This window comes from Pocillopora verrucosa, chromosome 7, assembly GCF_036669915.1.
Source record: "Pocillopora verrucosa isolate sample1 chromosome 7, ASM3666991v2, whole genome shotgun sequence".
Taxonomy (NCBI): Eukaryota; Metazoa; Cnidaria; class Anthozoa; order Scleractinia; family Pocilloporidae; genus Pocillopora; species Pocillopora verrucosa.
The window spans coordinates 3,684,773-3,704,815 of NC_089318.1; the positions used below are offsets into that span (position 1 = coordinate 3,684,773).

Consider the following 20,043-nt stretch of genomic DNA (forward strand, 5'->3'; position numbering starts at 1 on the left):
CGGGTGTGTCCTTGATATTCCCCTTCAGTGAAACGGTGTGGCCTAATAAAAAATAAAACGCGTTTTGAAATTAAAGACAGATCTCTGAACCTCTTTATTGCAAAACTATAGTAAGAGAAATCCTACTTACCTTGAATTGCTAAATTTCAGCCGTGCCCCTGATGTGTTTCTATCTTCTCTAAAAATGATTTGTAATATATTCTTTGGGCTCCAATATTTAATCTTAATTTGAGGAGATCGCAATTTCTTGTTTAATATAAGGGTAAAGAAAATAAAATATTGACGAAAACTATCAGAGTTACTGTCCACTTTTGACTGAAAATCTTCAAAAAATGTTTTCTCCTTTACCCCTACAAAACTGTGTGATCCCCTGAAAAACCGTGTGATCCCCTGAAAAACCGTGTGCTCCCCTGAAAAACCGTGTGATCCCTCAAAATTCTCCCCCTCTCCCGGGGATATCACAGGTCCTCCAGTTATTTCTTCCATCCTTAACGTATTTACATTTAAATTGACATAATTGATTTGAATATCATATATTTTTATTAAAATCACGAATGAAGTGATTTTACATGTCTCGCTGCTGTCCTCCTGGACAAGCATGTCTACAAACTGAAAAGTACCTTTTAATAATATATTCAACTGTATTAGTATCACTGTTATTACCTTATAACGATATTCATGAATATTGCCACTACATGTATACATGTACCATCTCTACTTGCAATGACAACGTACATTTGTTCAAAACCGGTGTAGCCCGTTTTCAAATGGGAATATCACTTGCATATCGGATTACTCTGTAGAGTATAGGTTTGTGTTAATCGGAAAGGTGCCTTCATCTTGGAAATATCTAATGCTGTAACTAATGCGAGCATTATATATGCATTATAGAGTTGTAAATAATACCAAAAAAAAAAAGTTATTAGAGTTCATGATTAAAAACCATGTTCCGCCGTGACACATCCGCTCTTTAATTTCTATGCTATTTAATATTTTAAGGGAAAGAGGATTCTAAATGCAATAATATTTCTGGCTGTAATATTCATTCCCCATTATTCCAGTCCGTCTTTTCTTCTTTTGAAGTGCCTTCCTCTACTTCAGCAAGTGGTATGTGATGGTCAGAGTGCCGGATCCTGAAAGCAAGAGGAATTTTTTAAAGCCTCTATTACATAAACATATGAAGGAATTCAAGTGTATATAGGTTGTAGCATATGTGACAAAAACAACTAAGAAAAATGCACGGTAACTGGCCAGCGTACGTGAGAGCTCGTTCTCAATCCCTCCCTAGAGAAAGACAATCCTTGAAAAGGTTTAACAATAGAATCTCTGTCACAAATTAGACAGTCCATTATATTTTCTCTCATATACCAAATGAAGGATCATCGACATATCATTCGTCTACGACTAACCAAAAATATAGGTTGGCAGATCCTAGAGCTGTACAAGTGTGAAAAGATTCTACGTTATACAAACGAAATAAAGAGATCAGACAAACGAAAACAGGAACTTATTAAACATGTACTCACATGGTTATCTGCTGGCACGCTTTCCGTGATACTTGTGCATGTTCAGCGGTAGCAGTAGATACCGGTGCGAATATTTCTGTTTGTGTCCTACGTTCACATTTAGTAAGGCTTTTTCTGGTCATTCTGGATTTTACTGAACTTCTTCCTTTTCTTTCATTTTCTTCATGGGTTGGAGAAAAACTCAATGCTCCAGTACCTTTTGCACTGGCTGCAATGGAGGGCTTCCCAATGATCCCTGACTGAAGTTGTGTTTTAAGCATGTTCTTGCCAACCATCCCACGAATCTCGCCTTGAAGGTCATTAAGTGGAAGAAGCAAGGCTAGGCAGCAAGACAAGGACCATTTTGGATTTTTGCGCCACTCTTTGAAGAACTGATGTAAGTATGCCAGGTACTGAACTAAGAAGAAAATGAATGACCAAAGAGTTAAACCTCTTCTGAGTTATGGTAAAAATTCCATAGGGTGTGGAATTACAAACCATAGAGGCTTGCAACGTAGTTTCAATTGTTAACCAAATCAGTTGAGCTCCTATAGAGAGACTAAATCCTTGTTTTGCGTTTTTTTTCAACGATTGGTTGCTGTTCAGATAAACTCGAGATACGATAAGGTTACCTTCAATGTAAATGGTATGACACTTGTAAAGTTAATATTTTGGAAAATGGAAATATAACAACACGATGTAACAGTTAAAAGTTGCAGTTTAGTTTTTTTTCCATGCAATTAATGTTTATCTCACCAACAAGAAGGCCAATCACTAACGTATTTGCCCCCAAAATCAGTATTTTCATTGCCAGAGCGTCCTTGTGATGGTCCGCCATGTTTGATATGTTCTCTGCTGGAATTTTGCTCACAGCACCAATACCCAGGTTTACAATTGTAACAGCAAGGGAAGTGGACATCAGCCTGTTCTCAAAAGTGTCTTGCATGGGTTTGATCCAGCAAAAAACCACTGCATACATACCGGCAACAACCCATGCCAATCCAATGTAGGATCTGCTTTCTTGACCCACGAGAATGAGGCCACATGTAAGAATGAGTTTTCGGGTCATTTCAACCAGTTCCCAATACCAGGAACGAGGTTTGTAATTTTCGAAGAGAAAGCGCAATCCGTCAACAACTTCTGGATTACAGCCATCATCTCCGTCTTTCTTCGTTATGATTGTTCGCAGATGCCTCCAAAGGGCGACGAAAGAAACAGCAGGTAAAGCCATGGTGTATGCAGCTGAAATATAAGCTATAATTACAAGATGATTGTAATTTGCTCCTTGGCATTTTATGCTGTAATCTACTTTAAGGTACTCGTCACATAGCTCTTCTCTTTTATCTTTGCAGAGTTTCTGGCAGGCGAACGGCATAACGCTAGCTGTCCTCGAACAGGTGCTTAGGTAGGTCACGTATAAGAAGAAAAAAACATTTCTGTAAATAAGTACTTTCCTCTGTGAAATTTTTTGTGCCCTTTCGTCCTCCTCCAGGCTCTGGTTTCTTGAGATCATCATATACCAAAAACCATAGATCACACACGAACCAACGATAACAATGGCATTCATTGACAAGAGCACAAACAAATCTCCAAAGGCATCCACGTGTAATTCGTGGTTAAGGCAGTGAATAGGTGTTACCCGAAGCAAATTCATCTGTAAAATTCCTGAATACTTGGACACAACCTGCAATGAATCTGGCCATTCAATGAACGAGAACACGTCAAGCAAGCCATGAGTGACTTGATAAAAACCAATCAAGATCTTAAGCTTTGACAACAAACTGTCAAAACGAGAGAGTCCCCGGTCCTTTGAAAGATTATTTTTCTTTCTCCAAACTAAAAGGGCCAACAATATCGCTATAATAGAAGCAATAAGAGATAACTGTGCTGCGATCCAGGCCCTTAAAGGACATTTTTCACAAGAGTGAAATTGTTTGTAGTAACCTGGCTTGCATACAGCGCAAAGTGGACCTTGATACCCTTCTCCGCATGGTGAGTCCAAACCACCTTTGCAAGACTTCTCAACCTGACATCTATACGGTGTTGGTATTGAATAAGGATACTGCACTGAGAAATCATCCAATTCAGGTAACTCTAGGGCGAGATTTTTCATGAAAGATTCGTAGCGATGTTTGTAGGACTCGTTCCGCCATTGCCACCAAAAGCCAGGTTTCAATGAGGCATACTCATCTTGGCATAGCAGCCCACCTCGGCCACATCTAACACACTTTTCGAAGAGATGAGTTCGGTAATGTCCTTCTAGGCAGGGACAAGCGCGATGTCCAGCGAAAAAGTCGGTTTCCGTTCCTGTAAAAATCCAAGATTGTATTTGTAAATCAATCATAGCTTACTCACACCTACATTTAGTTAGATGAAGCTTGAGCCCAAAAAGCAGCTAGACTAACGATGGCTGCTGTTGTCATATTTAATTTTCATTTTAAAACTAAGTAGGTTCCGAGTTTTGAGCCTTTTTTTCGTTCTCGCCACAAATGCAAAAAATGTGGAATCATTGGTATTATTAATCAGTGCAGGGTGGACGTGTGTACGCACTGACAGCTGAAACCCTTTACTGATGTTGAGAACCACATGCTTGGTTATTACCGTCAGGACACGTCTTGCAGTCTAAAATGGATTTTCCAGGTTTTTTGTCAAATGCCACGTAAGAACCATTTGGACATTTCTTACAGCCGTCTGCAACATAACCAAGAGTGTCGGAGTAAAAACCACCTGAAAGAGGACAGGTCAAAGTGCTCAGTTGTGGTAATGATTGGTTTCAAGTACAGTTTGATTATAAGTGAAAATACAAATGTAAACCGTTAACGTACCTAAAACTTGGTAGAATTAGAAGTTTCCACCAGCTTCAAGGTTAAGCCTTCGAAAACTAATGGCTAATCACTATTATAGCTACCTGCAAATCTGCTTCTGAGAAACTTTTCTCCCTCACGATTATCGTTTGCTTTGGTTCAAAGTCAAATTTTTTATCAATTTCAGTTTAATTGATAGAGGAAAACATTTCCTTTACAAGTCATTCTTTTCTAGTAGTTAATGCTTTGGACAAAGAGACTATTTTTTTATTTATATACTGAAACCTGAAATCCTTTCTCACGTCGGCGTCATAAATCGATACAGTTATTATTTCCCTACACTTTTGTAGCCCTTTAGGCTTTATTAGAAATATGTTGGTGTGGTTAAAATAGAACGACCCCGGCAGACATCGTGCATTCAAGCTTTCTCAAAATAACTGCTGTGGAAATATTTTACATTTATAAGCATGAATAGGTCTATAAAAAGACAAACGTCTCAAATAATTAATCGCTTTCACCGTTTCTTATTGTGGCCTAAGCTACATCGGGTTCTTACAAACGTCCAAACTATAACATACCAGGAGAGCAAGCGACGCACTTCCAGCTTCCTCCTCCCAAATACTTCGAAAATGATCCCAAAGGACATGGGAGAAATACAACGTGTGATTGGTTTTCATTTTTGGTGAAACCCATACTGAGTAGTACTGACTCAATGGAGAAGTGTTCACTGCTTTTACGTACAACGACAATAGCTTCATCGTAAGATGAAAGAGAGTTCCTAAGAGTGAAAATGTTAACAGGAGTATTTTTTGAAATATTGCGATAAATACATGAAGTCTGTGTTTTGATTTTTCCGTTTTACATTGCTCGATACGTAGAAGTAAAGCGCGATATATATTGAAATAAGGGAAAAACAGAGAGACAATACTTTCATGCCTACAAGCCTGTTTCGTGATTACTCGCTAGTCAGCGTGAATCCCCCCTTACGAGAAAGTATTCACGGAAGAGGCTTGTAAGGATGAAAGTATAGTCTCTCTATATTTCCCCCTATCTCAATATATATATATATATATATATAGATCATCGCTTTATCTTGACTATATCAGACTTTACAATACCAGACACTAATGGCGATAACGCTGGTAATTGATGCAAGTAAAATTTCTATTAATTTGATTTTAAACACTCTGTTTTTTTCCCTCAGATCGGTATAGTGGTGTTCCAAAAATCATCCTACATTTGAATGTTAAGCTTTTTTTTTAATGTTTCTACTCTCCCTTAGTTATCATCATTACTTGATACCTTGCCTCATAAGTAATCGCAATTAATGCTAATTTTATTTAACATTGGTCAGCTGCTTCTCCTAAATTAAAGTTACGTATCAAAAAAAAATGCGTATATGATATGATGTCATGCGTGTATGCTATCAAAACATTCATCTTATACTGACAAGTAAATTGTGACTTTTCCCCTTGGAATGGAATAATACATGGTTCTAGCTGTTCTATTCCTTGCAACACTGCAACAGAAATTAAACAATGTTTAGAGGCTGAATATCTAAATTTAACTGAAACAAATCAACATTAGCTATCGTAAGTTCGAAAGTTACTCGTTTTATGTTGTTTTTTGTTTTGTTTTGTTTTGATTTTTTTCTGAAAGCATCAACTTATATTGTGTAGTGAGAATACTTAGGGGCTCGGCACCATATGTCAGGGAGGAGGGGAGGATTAAGAACTCTTAAACTTTCAACCTCGTGCTCAATTAATGGACATCATGTGAGTATGAAGACAGTATCTATCAGCGCTTAATGTTGCTTCATAAGGTGAGTATTGTTGCGGCCCATAAAACTTTAATTTCAAGTTTGAGAAAATGTAATCATTATTTAAAACTCTACAGCGAAGATAGAACAAACTTTCACGGGCCATTATTGCAATGATATTTGTTTGTTATCGTTTTAGCTAGTTAGTGCAGATGCTGAACGTTTGATTATGTTAGATACGTCACAGGTTGAAATTCACAAGGTGGAGGCCTGCGAATGAGGCAGATGTTAAAGTCTTCAACTTTGTCCGGAGAAGAAACCTATAAAATGAAAGAATATCAAGAGCCGAGATCATCTCACTACAAATTTGGCGCAGGTTCGATGCACTTCAGTCCTTAACTTAACGACATATGTGATCTGAGTTTGTTTTCCTCGTTTTTATCGGTTTTCAGTCGTCCTTCATGATCTGATCAGCAAATATTAAACTTGAAGAAGTCCTTGAATGAGTAACACCTGGATGGAATATCATTCTAAACATATTTAAAACCTACAGTGTAAATTTCACGCTGAGGGACTCAAGGCGAAAGGCCTCTCGCTCGATAATCTCAAGAGGATTATCAGATAATGTTCTACAGGAATAAAATGAGAACGATAAATATGTAGCAGTGAAAATCACAGTGGGATATTTCTAAATAAAAATTGTAACGAGTCTGATAAAATAGAAACCCTCTATAAAATGACAGCTACTAAGGTTCTGATTTTGTCTTGCCATATTTACTATCAAATTAATCTGTATTCTGTGGACACCTAAAGCAGCCCTTTTCGACCTAATTTAGAATATCATATCATATTCAGTTTAATGAAGTTTTAAAGAATATTTCACAGAAATGTTTAAAAATATTTCTGCATGACTACCGACCATGCCCGTCTGCTGGCCTTGTAGCGTATGCATAAATAAGTTTGTTGTATGTGATAGTTTTCTAGCGTACTTTGCTGTTGGCTCTGGACAGTGCCTGCTAAAAGGATTAGATTTTATCATGCCAGTAAAGAGAATCTCATTAACAGTTTCTAAAATCTAAGAGGAAAATCGGAAGTAATCACGAGTAGAATCAAGGGTTAAAATAGTATGCGTGCTTTTAGAAATTGCCCAAGTCGGTCAGTGACAAGGCAAATTTCTGCAACGCAGTTGATTTTAATCCTGAACGCATGGCCTCGATCTCATGCGGTAATCGAGATTCACTTCGGTATTGATGCTGCAAGATATGTAGTTAAATAGCAACCATTCGATAGAATGGAAACGAGTTAATGCAAATCAGAACTGTAGGCCAAGCCACCATACGATGTTCGTGGATTGAATTATAGAATGGATTTTGTTATTCAAAGCAAAAAATATCCATTCCTACACTAAATCGAACGCACTTTACTTATCTACAATTTTATTTTATCAAAAAGGTCTTAAACGCACGTTAACGTTGTTGCGTCAACGAACTGTAAAACGCAATAATACTCTAAAGCATGTCAAGCTTTCTGGCCACAAAGCTTTACGACAAAACCAGGCAATGAACGAGCCCCCTGATTCCATAAAAGTGAAGAAATTGTGAAAGCCTCCTTAAATTTGGGAATGAAACTCATCAACTTTGTGATAGAAAAGTGGGTTTGATCAGGGTTTATCTTGACCTTTTCTGTTGCCGTAAAATTTTATCTGTAAAATATTTTCAGTAGCTGCCTTTGTGATGGTCTATCCGATTCTACGTGCATCCAAGCTCTTTTTTTCTTCTTTAGTTGGGCTTAGGGAATGACTATTAAAACTACTCACAGTAGAACTAAATAGGTCACATTATAGAAGGCTCCGCAAGGAATTCTCCTCAAACGGTTCCTGTTGAGGAAGCTAACCGAAAAGGCAAAGCAGTCACTGAAGGAAATAAACTACAAGACTATTTATGTCAGAGGCGAGAACGTATCAGAGGGAAAATTGTGTTAATAAACGAGATTGTTTGTTTTTCATTGCCTGAAAGGCATTAATTTTCAAATGTAGTTTATCGGCTAACAGGAAACTTGACTACCATGAAGGACAACAATACATAGCTTTATCACCTCTAGCTTTTTTTAATATTTTTGATATCAAATCGAACAAAACAGTATAAAGAAGTAAAGAAATTAATTAAAAGAAAAACAATAAATCGAATCACCAACATCCTGTGCAGCGAATTGAAAGGCACACCAAACGCGTTGCCGGGCAAAAAGGCAAGTTTATTCCAAGAGAAATCTCTGTGGAAACGATTCCATAGGACAATCGAGGTTATTACAGTTAAACTATATGACCAATATACACGTTAAGCCCTTTTATGGGATCTCGAGTCGCTGTAAAAGGATCAATAAATCTTAGGAGTTTTTTCTCCCAAAAATCAGGCGATGCAGGCGGCTCACCGTGACTCAAAAAGTAGACTTAACTTCCACAAGCAGTGATACAATTTTTGCAAATTCACAAGCCACATTTACCCAATAGACTTCTAAAACTGTTTATAACTCGCGTATTTTGAACACAACGCAGTGCAGCTGTGATCAGAAACTCGACAAGCTTCCCAACACACAAGACTAAAGTTCAAGAAATTAAATAGCGGGGAAAGATGTTGGTCAAAATCACAATTTTCACAAACCGTCTGATTAGAACTGGATATATTGTTGCTCAAACTTTGCTGGAGAAATAGTTTCTTTGACCGAGTTACCGCAAGGTTCAAGTTAGCAAGTGCCCAAGTTAACAGAAGTGGACTTTAGATGTTTAAAAACCATGAACCAATGGGTCGGTTAATAAGTAAAATAGTAAGTTCGAAAAAAGTACATGAATCCTAGAGAATATTCACTTGTAACCCGATGCTCGACATTCTACTACGGGATCAAAATTGCGCATAAGTGGCATTAGTTAATGCTTACAGGAATTCCAGCTTCCCAGAACTCGGTAAGCTAGGTAGAGTGGTAATATGGTTGAAAGATAGATCCCTGTTAAAATGTTCAGAATTTGATGCAAGTGAAATAACTTAAATTGACCTTAGAACAATTTGCACTCTTTAACTGGTTCATGATTAGTACAATTTTTCCTCTTGGATTCAAGTTTTTTAGAAAGTTGGATACAGTTTTTTTTAAGCTCTCACAAGCTACATGTATATTCAAAGCGCTCAAAACCCAACTTTCTCCCTTCGAACTCGAACGATTCTCACTCAGGCTTTGATCAAAAGATTGAAATTCGAAATAGTGTCTGTGGCATCAAATGAAATTGAGTAATCCAGTTTGACATTTTATTTGGGGGGGGGTGGAGGGGAAGGGAGGGGAATTTGTGAAAATAGCCGATTAGAGTTTGGAAAAACTGTTTCCAACTACCTTAAGTGTCAACTGCTTTCTACGAAAAAAAAATGAGTCAATAAAATAAAACATTTCCATTCACAAAACTAAAAACAAAAAGATGTTTCCTACAGTCTCCCAGTCCCCCACGAAAAAATAAAGGCCTGCCAGTTATTACTAACCTCCCAAGTTACCTTACTAAGCTAGATAACCTTTTAACGCACAGGATTCTCAAGTTGGTTGAGCTGACAAACAATCCCTCAGATAGATTTTCTATATGGTTTGACGATAGATACCTGTGGAAACATCAAAATACAGCAGCAGTTTGTAGCTACCCTACATACTCTCTTTGATAGCTGTAAGGATAATTGTATAAACGATTTCTTGCTAATTCTATTTGGGGTTTAACCACCACCTGGCACTGACAAAACAATCGAATTTAAGAGATTTCAAGAGAGAATTGCGTGAATAAATATTTGAGGCATCTGATCCAACTTTATTCATAAACAACTAGGGATTCCCCCAACCGTTTTGTCACTCATATAAATTTTCAATCAAGTGCAAGTTATTGCTTTCATGAAGCTAACTTTCAGCAAAACCTCGCAAGTTAATTTGCTAATTAGATGCGCTAGATAACCAACTTTTTTTTAACGCACAGGTGTTCCAAGCTAGTCAAGTTTGCAAACAATCTCTCGGGTAGATTTGTTATGTGGTTTGACGATAGAAACCTATGGAAACATCAAAATACAGCAGCAGTTTGTAGCTACCCTATATACTCTCTTTGATAGCTGTAAGGATAATTGTATTAACGATTTCTTGCTAATTCTATCTGTGGTTTAACCACCACCTGGCACTGACAAAACAATCGAATTTGAGAGATTTCAAGAGAGAATTGCGTGAATAAATATTTGAGGCATCCGATCCAACTATTTTCATAAACAACTAAGGATTTTCCCAACTGTTTTGTCACTCATACAAATTTTCAATCAAGTGCAAGTTATTGCTTTCATGAAGCTAACTTTTAGCAAAACCTCGCAAGTTAATTTGCTAATTAGATGCGCTAGATAACCAACTTTTTTTTAACGCACAGGTATTCCAAGCTAGTCAAGTTTTCAAACATTCTCTCGGGTAGATTTGTTATGTGGTTTGACGATAGAAACCTATGGAAACATTAAAATACAGCAGCAGTTTGTAGTTACCCTATATACTCTCTTTGATAGGTGTAAAGATAATTGTTTTAACGATTTCTTGCTAATTCTATCTGGGGTTTAACCACCACCTGGCACTGACAAAACAATCGAATTTGAGAGATTTCAAGAGAGAATTGCGTGAATAAATATTTGAGGCATCCGATCCAACTATTTTCATAAACAACTAAGGATTTTCCCAACCGTTTTGTCACTCATATAAATTTTCAATCAAGTGAAAGTTATTGCTTTCATGAAGCTAACTTTCAGCAAAACCTTGCAAATTAATTTGCTAATTAGATGCGCTAGATAACCAACTTTTTTTAACGCACAGGTATTCCAAGCTAGTCAAGTTTTCAAACAATCTCTCGGATAGATTTGTTATGCAGTTTGACGATAGAAACCTATGGAAACATTAAAATACAGCAGCAGTTTGTAGTTACCCTATATACTCTCTTTGATAGATGTAAAGATAATTGTATTAACGATTTCTTGCTAATTCTATCTGGGGTTTAACCACCACCTGTCACTGACAAAACAATCGAATTTGAGAGATTTCAAGAGAGAATTGCGTGAATAAATATTTGAGGCATCCGATCCAACTATTTTCATAAACAACTAAGGATTTTCCCAACCGTTTTGTCGCTCATATAAATTTTCAATCAAGTGCAAGTTAGTGCTTTCATGAAGCTAACTTTCAGCAAAACCTCGCAAGTTAATTTGCTAATTAGATGTGCTAGATAACCAACTTTTTTTTAACGCACAGGTATTCCAAGCTAGTCGAGTTTTCAAACAATCTCTCGGGTAGATTTGTTATGCGGTTTGACGATAGATCTCTGTGGAAACATCAACTATTAATTAGCGTTTTCTGTCCGTTACTTTGTTAAGTAATCGTACGAGTTATTTGTAAAGCAGCACAAAGTTGCACCGGGAAATATGAATCAATGAAATAAAGAGAGAGCGACTCCACTGTCGATTCCATTGTTTCGATCATTATCGTCTGTATCAATCATATCCATTGTTAGGTTGGAATCAAATTAAGCGAGAATTGAGTCCCTGATTTCTCACAATGATTTCAGTTTCATCTATCGATGGTTCTTAAGAAGAAAGCCTCTCAAGTTTATTAGATAGGCTAGACAAACTCGTGTTAACTCACAGCCATATTAGGTTGATCAAGTAGTCAAACCATCGCTCAGGTAAAAAGGCTATATTATTACCCACTAGCGTCCTGTAAAACATCGACTCATTATAGATAGATAGCTATAAAACAGTACGTATGTGCAATGTAGCTATTACGAAATGACTCATAAAAGGTCACAAATTACACCACAAAAAGAAAAATCATTAAAAAAAACAAAAAAGGGAAACAAGACGACGACTGGATGCTATTGATAATCATTATGATTGATTTCCTCTGAAAAAGAACCTGCATTGATCTTTTTTTTTTTCAAACTTAACCTATTGGTTTTTTCTATCGTTTGACAAGATACAGTTTTAATACATACAAAGGGAGTTTTAGAGCTTGTTAAGGAGCAGCAGTTCTGTATCGGTAACCATATAAGTCCTATAATTTTAGGACGATAATATTTTGTGTACTTGCTAAAAACAACTTTCCAAAAAATTGTTCACTTTTTCTACATTTAGAATTGGTTTGTATTTCTAATTAAAAAGAGTATTTTCCTTAATTCCAAGAAAGGCAAAAAACATTTTCGGTCACCGCACCTGTTTGCAAGTGAGAAGGACCATTTGCCTTATTGGAAAAATCCGACTATAAAGAAAAAGCTGCCCTTTTTTAATGTGCACGCTGGTTGTTCATTAAGCATGTGCAATGTAAAATTACGGAATAACCTAATAAATTACATAAATTACACCACAAAAAGAATATTCATTAAAAACGAGACTACCAAGAAGACGGCCGGATACTATTGATCATCATCTTTTTTAGGTTCGATCAAAAATGACTGCATTAAATTAAAAAAAAAGCAGAGATTGACGTCAGTTAATATACTTGTCATCGCTATTGCTAAGTTTGAGTCCTTGAGTCCTCATAATAATTGCATTCTGATCTCTTGGTTCTTACAGTGGTATCCCCTTAAGTTTATTAGATAAGCTAGATAAACCTGTGTTAACTCACAGAAATTTCAGGTTGATCAAGTTGTCAAACGATCGCTCAGGTAAAAAGGTTTTATTATTATTCCCCAGTATCCTGTAAAAATATTGACTCATTAAAGTAAGTTTTTTCATGATTTGGTTCATTTAAATATTCTTTTAATTGATTTTTTATGGTTGGTTATTCCTCTGAGAATGGATTTGCATTTTTAATCAAAAAGAGTATTTTCCTAAATTCCAAGAAAGGAAAAAAACATTTTCGGTCACCGCACCTGTTTGCAAGTAAGAAGGACGATTTACTTTTTTGGGAAAGTCCGACTATAAAGAAAAAGCCGCCATATTTTAAGGTGCACGCTAGTCGTACGGCAAGTAAGAGCAATGAAAAATTACGGAATGACCTTATAGAGGGCACAAATCACAACAAAAAAGGATTTTCATTATAAAAAAAGACCACTTAGAAGACGGCTGGATAGTATTGACCACCATCATTTTCAGGTTCGATCAAAAACGACTGCATTAAATAAAGAAAAGCAAAGGATTAAGTCAGTTAATATACTTATCATCACTATTGTTAAGTCTGAGTCCTTGAATGCTCAGAATAATTGCATTGTGATCTCTTGGTTCTTACAGTGGCAGCCTCTCGCGTTTATTGATAAGCTAGACAATCTCGTGTCAACTCACAGCCCTTCCAAGTTGATCAAGTTTTCAAACAATCGCTTAGGTAAAAAGGCTATATTATTATCCACCATCTCCCTGTAAAAAGATCTACTCATTAAATTAATTAATAATCAGTTGATCTATTCAAATTTTCTATGAGCTTATTTTTTACGTGTGATTATTCCTTGTGTAGTTATTATTGAGTACTTGCTAAAGACGCCTTTCTAAAAAATTGTTAACTTTTCTACATTGAGAATGGGTTCGTATTTTTTTTAATCGAAAAAGAGTATTTCCTTAATTCCAAGGGAAAAAAACATTTTTGGTCACTGCCCCTGTTTTCAAGCAAAAAGGACGATGTAATTTTTTTTTGGGGGGGGGAAATCCGACTATACAGAAAAGGCCGTCATTGTTTTAATGTGCACGCTATTTGTAAAGTATATGCAATGTAAAATTACGGAATTACCTTTTAAAGGGCACAAATCACAACACAAAAAGGATAATCATTAAAATAAAAAGCCACCAAGACGACCGCCGAATGCTATTGATCGTTGTTCTTCTTGGGTTTGATAAAAAATGACTGCTTTAATTGCAACAAAAAGCGAAATATGATGTCAGTAAATAAACTTATCCTCATTATTGTTAAGTTTGAGCCCTAAAGTTTTCACTATACTATCAGCTAGGCTGATTCTTGGCTCTTACAGAGCAAGCCTCTAAATTTTTAGAAAAGCTAGACAAACTCGTGTTGACTCACAGGTATTGCAGGTTGATCAGTTTGTCAAACAATCCCTCAGGTAAAAACGTTATGTTATTAGCCTTTAGTTCCCTGAACAAACATCGACTCATTAAAGTAATTTTAATTAACAATCGATCTATTCAAATTTCCTGTGAGGAAAAAGTATTTCCTCAATTCCAAGAAAGCAAAAAATCATTTGAGGTCACCGTGCTCGTTTGTGAGTAGGAAATAATAGGAAAATGCGACCAAAGAGAAATATCCACCATTTTCAAGGTGTCAAGCTAACGAAGTGTGAAATTACAGGCAATGAGCAAGTGCAATTCAGAGTTACATTCTCCCAATAACTTCAGGCTGATCTCTTGGTTCATACTGGGCAAGCCTCTCAAATTTATTAGATAAGCTAGATAAACTCGTGTTAACTCACAGCCAGTACAGGTTGATCAAGTTGTCAAACAATCCCTCAGGTAAAAATGCTATATTGTTATCCACCAGTTCCCTGAAAAAACACCGACTCACTGAAGGAAGCTTGTTTTATTAGTTGATATTTCAATAGCTGATTTTTTCAAAAAACCTTTTTTTCATCTACCCTAAGGTTAATTTTTTACGGTCATTCCTCTGAAATAGTGGTTGCAGTAAAATTTTTTCAAACTTTACCCATTGGTTTTTTATCTTATGGCAACTTAAAGTTTTCAAATAAAAAAGGAGGGCTCTTGACCTCTTTAAGGAGCAACGGTTCTTTGTAGAAACTCTTATTTACGAGTATTGGCTAAATTCTTCTTTCCGAAATCATTTGATACACTGAAAAGTTTTTTTTTTAAGGAAAAATAGAATTAGCTCGATTACAAGAAAGGGAAATACATGTAAAATGATAGGTCACCATACAAGTTCGCGAGAAAATTACGATTTACCTCTCAGGTGAGCTCCCATCATATAGAAAAAGCCGCCAGTTTTTAGCTAGTTACGTTTGAATCATGGGGAGTAAGCATGTGCAATGCAAAATTACACCAAGACAAGAAAACACCGACTAAGACGACTAGAAGGTATTGATCATCGCTATTTTCATTATTTTATAAAGCCTTCAATTGACATCGGTCAATGAACTAGTCATCGCTATAGTTTGGGTCCTTGAGTTCTAATAATAATTTTAGGGTAAAAGAACTGGGGATATGTATATATGTAAATTTATACACACACACATATGTATACGCATATATAAATAATGAAAAACAAACAAACAAATAAAGACAACGAAGACGAGAATCGATTTTTTTTCGTACTTACAGCGTGCTCAAATTGATTAAGTCAACAAATATTCCCCCAGGTAGAGAGGTTATGTTGTTTCCAGACAAAGTACTGTAAAGGCAATTTATCACCAGAAATATCACAAGATTAACTGTTGCCCTTGAAAACGGTCGTTGAGAGTGTTTCCATTTTCATGTTTATAACTAGAATAAGGTGTTCCATAGGCCGCTAGCTAAAACTTAACCAATCCAACCTCTCCAACGTAGTTTGGAAGGGCCAAGGATTTAATGGTATAGGATCGGGTATTCTCCCCAACGATCTCATGCAACTACGTGGAAAAAAATGTTTGGTTGGTTGTAAAAATGTGATAAATTTAAGATTAGAAAGTTTTCGCAGAGAGCTCAGACCAATTAAGTTGGTGAACTTTCCCTTAGGTATTCACGAATCGCACCATTTTTTGCTTTAAATTGCACCTTTTTCCCAGCCAATGAGGAGGCTACACTAAAAACAAAACAACCAGTCAGATTTCAAGGCTTTTTTAAAGTAATCAATGAAATTGCAGGAAAATAAAAGACAAAGAGTGTCATGCGGAAAATTTTGCAACTTCGGTTTCCAAAACTCTTATTTTTTCCCCTCTAAAAATGGATTAATTTAATTTCAAACCGGCTCAGTACTGCTTCAATAAAATATTTGAACTGACCAAGTCTTGTATTTGGACGATTTCAAAATGGATGTAATAAAGTGGTAACTGAACCTCGTGTCGCGCAATTTTTAGTCTGAAATCATACTTGTGATTTCAAATCGAACTCGCGTTGCGCGCTCGTTCAATTTTGAAATCAAGCATATATATGATTTCAGCCCAAATTGCACTCCACTCAGTTCAATTAGCATTATTTATCAAATTACAGTATCTTGCGAGTTAACTAATTCGGGGTTTCTGCATCTCAAAAAAATGAGAAAAGAGCAATTGTCGCCTCTACATTATGGTAAATTCTTACTTACAGATTTCTTAGCTCTGTAAGGCCAAGAAACGTACTGGCCAGAAGATTGGATAGATTGCTTGAATAAAATGTTCTGTAAATATAGGTGCAGGTCAAGGCGGGGACAGCCCCAAGAAAAAACGGAAAACTTTCCTGCCACACCGAGGCAAATTGCATTTTCTTTACTGGCTTATGAACAGTTAGAAGCAACCACAAACTCAGGAATTCTGGTCATAAACAAATTAAGGAGTATGCACGAGTTATAAAAAAAAATTAAAAAAAAAAATAAAAGCAGACGTAAAGCATCTTATCGATACATAAGCAGTGATAATTATTAACCTAGTATGTAATGAGTCCAGTTTTAAACAATGTAGTCTAATTAAGGTTCATATGCCGGTGTGCAAGTGCCCCGAACTTTAGTGCATTGTCAATCAGAACTGAGCTTAGCCCTAAAAAGCTTGCTTGTGCCTTATTTTTATGGTCTCTTACAATGTTTCCGTCAACGGTGAAAGACACATCTTAAGTTGTGTTGCTGTCACGTTTTCACAGAAGAGTTCATTTTGAATGCGACTGTTGAACCTCGGAGAACAGGCATGTCCACAATCTGAAAGAAACAAAGGAAAGTATGGGAAAGGCAAACTAGCAAAACTGATTAAATTAAATCCTTGGATCAATGAACTCCTGTTTTAAACAACATTGATATGAAGTAGAGAGCAAAGCGCTGTTAATTTGAATCTGAGTGACCACGAGTACTGCTTAATACAGGTTCGATTCGATGGGTAGAGTTTTTGGAACCTCATTTCACTCAGAAATTTCCTTACCTCTAGAAATCACAGTGAAATCTCTCGTATCATATCCATACTTGTTAAAGGCAACAGAGGTGTAATTTGACCCATTATAGAACTGAAAGGCTGCAGTATATGTTGTGTTTACCAACACGGTAAAGTCTCTTATTATTGCTGTGTATATTGGTGGAGTTCCAGTCACCGGAATTTTCACTCTGTAACTTGGGAGAGCTTCCACAACGGCTAGTAAGGATATTTTGGGGGGAACTAGGTTAAAAAAAAAATTGAAATGTAAAACAGTTAGTGGTCAGACTAAATTAATATTACATGAACTTTTCCTAGATTTACTATATAAAATTGCTCCTGTGATTATAAAGATGCGTGCGCTCTGATTGGTCGGGGATTGCGTCATATCTAGATATAATCACCTCGCGTGAGGTGATTATAACATTGGCACTTAATTTCAAAATGGCTGCCTCGAGTTTAGCAAAGTTACCGAGGAAGACAGAAACGTGATAGAAAAAAAAATTCCGAATAGCAAAAGTTGCAGCTTTGTTTTTGGCAAACCTTCGCATAAGTTAAATAGATCTTTTTCGCTGTTAAATTCTTGTAGAAACTGGCTGTTTATATTGATACAAGAAATTGAAACAATTATAACAAAAGATATGCAAGTTTTTTTATTTACAGAATGATTTCAGCAACATGATGAATTAAGAACGGAATTCGAAAGCACCTTAGCAATATGCTATAACAATTATTCGCCTCACGCTCATTCAATAGTATTGAATAATTCCCCCGACTTCGTCCCGTGGATTACTCAACAATATTCATTTCTCCTTCGGCGAATAAATGTACATGCAAACATTTTAACTTGTCTTTTTCTTTAGGACACTTCAATTTATCCCATACAGTGCAGAAAGTTAAAGTTGGTTGCAGAGAATGTTAGAATCAAATCGATTGGTAGGAGAGTCGCGAAAGTACAACAAAACAAAATGTCGGACAGGTTAGGAGAAAATAACAACGTTTTGATTCAGAACAAAAACACCTAACAAATTGGAAACAGCTGGTTTAATGTCAGAACGTCTTGGGCTCCCAAAAAACGACCATGATAAAAGTAATAAAACGTAAGAACTGGACGCCATGGAAAAAATTCTCTGGGAGCCTACGCAGCCGTTCGTACACGCTTGTAATTTAATCATTAAATTACGAGCGTGATAGCAGTCGTGTAAAGCGAGTTCTAGCTGAGAAAGATTGCAAACTCTAAATTATTCCTACAGAAAGTTTAAAAGTTCGAAGCTTATTCTTGAGGGAAAATCCCGACGACTCCAGCAAAAACACGAAGGAAAGAAGCCGCACCAAAGAACAGTAACCATGGCTGAGAGGAAAACAGAATCCAATTTTTGCATGTATATTAAAAATCAGTAATCGCATGATTTTTCTCGTCAGAAATCAGTACTCATAAAGTTTTCATACATTACGAATTGAACTCGTCGTAAGGGTCATGAAATTTGGTTAGCCTTAAAAAAAATTACTTGGGCTGATTTTTTCCCAAATTGCACTCGAAATCCTGTGAATAGATGCCATCATCCATAAGAGGTTCATTAATGCCGCTGAAAAAGAACAAGTTCAGTTATATAGTTATTTTGTTCTTCTCTTTTAGATAACATCACACTCTCACCACTTCATTGAAAATTTTTAGGAGACAACTATACAAACCAGTGAGAACCGTTTTGAAACGGAAGAAGAATCCTCTCTTATTGACAATGTAGTCTGAATGGAATGTTACCAAGGCGAAGTTTCCATAAACTACAACTGTCTGTCCAGTCCTCCGCCCACAGTATTTTCCAAAGGTATAGTTCTGATCATTACCAATCTTCACAAAGTCATAACTATATTGAAGAGAAAACGTATCATCCTTAGTCGAGTCTACTCGACTGTAATTACTCTTCAAAAAGATAGAATGAAAAAATATAGTCCAATTTTAAAGATGCACTGATGGTTGAAACGACGTTAAAAATCGTTACGCTAATTTGAAACCACAAGACACAGTTAAGGATGAAGCTACCAAATTTATTTATCGTTTCTAATAGAGAAAAGGAACAGAAATTACGGACGATTTTTTTTGTCTAAGCTAGAATACGTAAGTTGCGTATTTTTCCTTGCATTTTTTGAACGAGTGCTGTAAAGTTTGCTTCAGCTACATTATCTGCCTTAGTTTGATTCTTTCATTACACTCATTTTGCAAATAAGAATAGCATTCAAAACATAAAAGCGGACACAGAACTCTTGGACCGGCTGCCTACAATGAAAAATGTTTAATTCGTGGCAGAGAGGACTATCTCGCCTGCATGATGGGTGAAACTCCACGTCAAAGTCAACGAAATATATTCCCATTGGCCCTCCGGGTGGAATAGGAACAGAGTATTCACAATCCATGTCTGCTGGATAGGTAAATGGATATCCCCGACTTTTCAATGTGCTGTTTACCGAAACGCCACATTCTGGAGAAATAGTAGTAGCAGTACATCATTATTATAATGTATATTACTATTGTTATAATCATTACTATTGTTATTATTATTAACTATTATTGTCATTAATATTATTATCACTATTACCGCATGTACTATTTTTGGTAAAATTGATTAAAGGAAAATGATGATGATGATGACATTGATATCGTGCTAATTACGTAAACAATGTTGAAGTGTTCATTGAATAAAAAACCATGATAGATTTGATCGATTACTATGTCAATTTTTGTTTCTTATGTACCGGTTTGGCGTTACGAGTTGCAAAGCAACATTTTACATCAAGGAAAATTTAGGTTAGTGTTCCGTTTCCCACAAAGGAAATAACTGATCATATTAGAGCAATGATCCCCTCTGATTTGGCCAAGAGAAACCCTTCGTTAAAGTAGCAACAACAACTTCATTTCCCACCTTG

The 20,043-nt window shown here is 36.2% G+C and overlaps 1 protein-coding gene across 1 annotated transcript; it reads right to left on the minus strand.

Moving 5' to 3' along the window:
* Nucleotides 1–1,042: 1,042 nt before the first annotated feature.
* LOC131786552 (uncharacterized) lies at nucleotides 1,043–19,533 on the minus strand. The gene is made up of 12 exons (XM_066169566.1): nucleotides 19,442–19,533; nucleotides 18,814–18,986; nucleotides 17,134–17,364; nucleotides 16,802–16,916; nucleotides 6,620–6,697; nucleotides 6,314–6,388; nucleotides 5,760–5,828; nucleotides 4,888–5,087; nucleotides 4,107–4,232; nucleotides 2,262–3,812; nucleotides 1,527–1,923; nucleotides 1,043–1,133 (listed from the first exon to the last, which is right to left on the minus strand). The coding sequence occupies exons 1-12, from the start codon at nucleotides 19,531–19,533 to the stop codon at nucleotides 1,043–1,045; spliced, it is 3,198 nt and encodes a 1,065-aa protein (XP_066025663.1).
* Nucleotides 19,534–20,043: the final 510 nt, after the last annotated feature.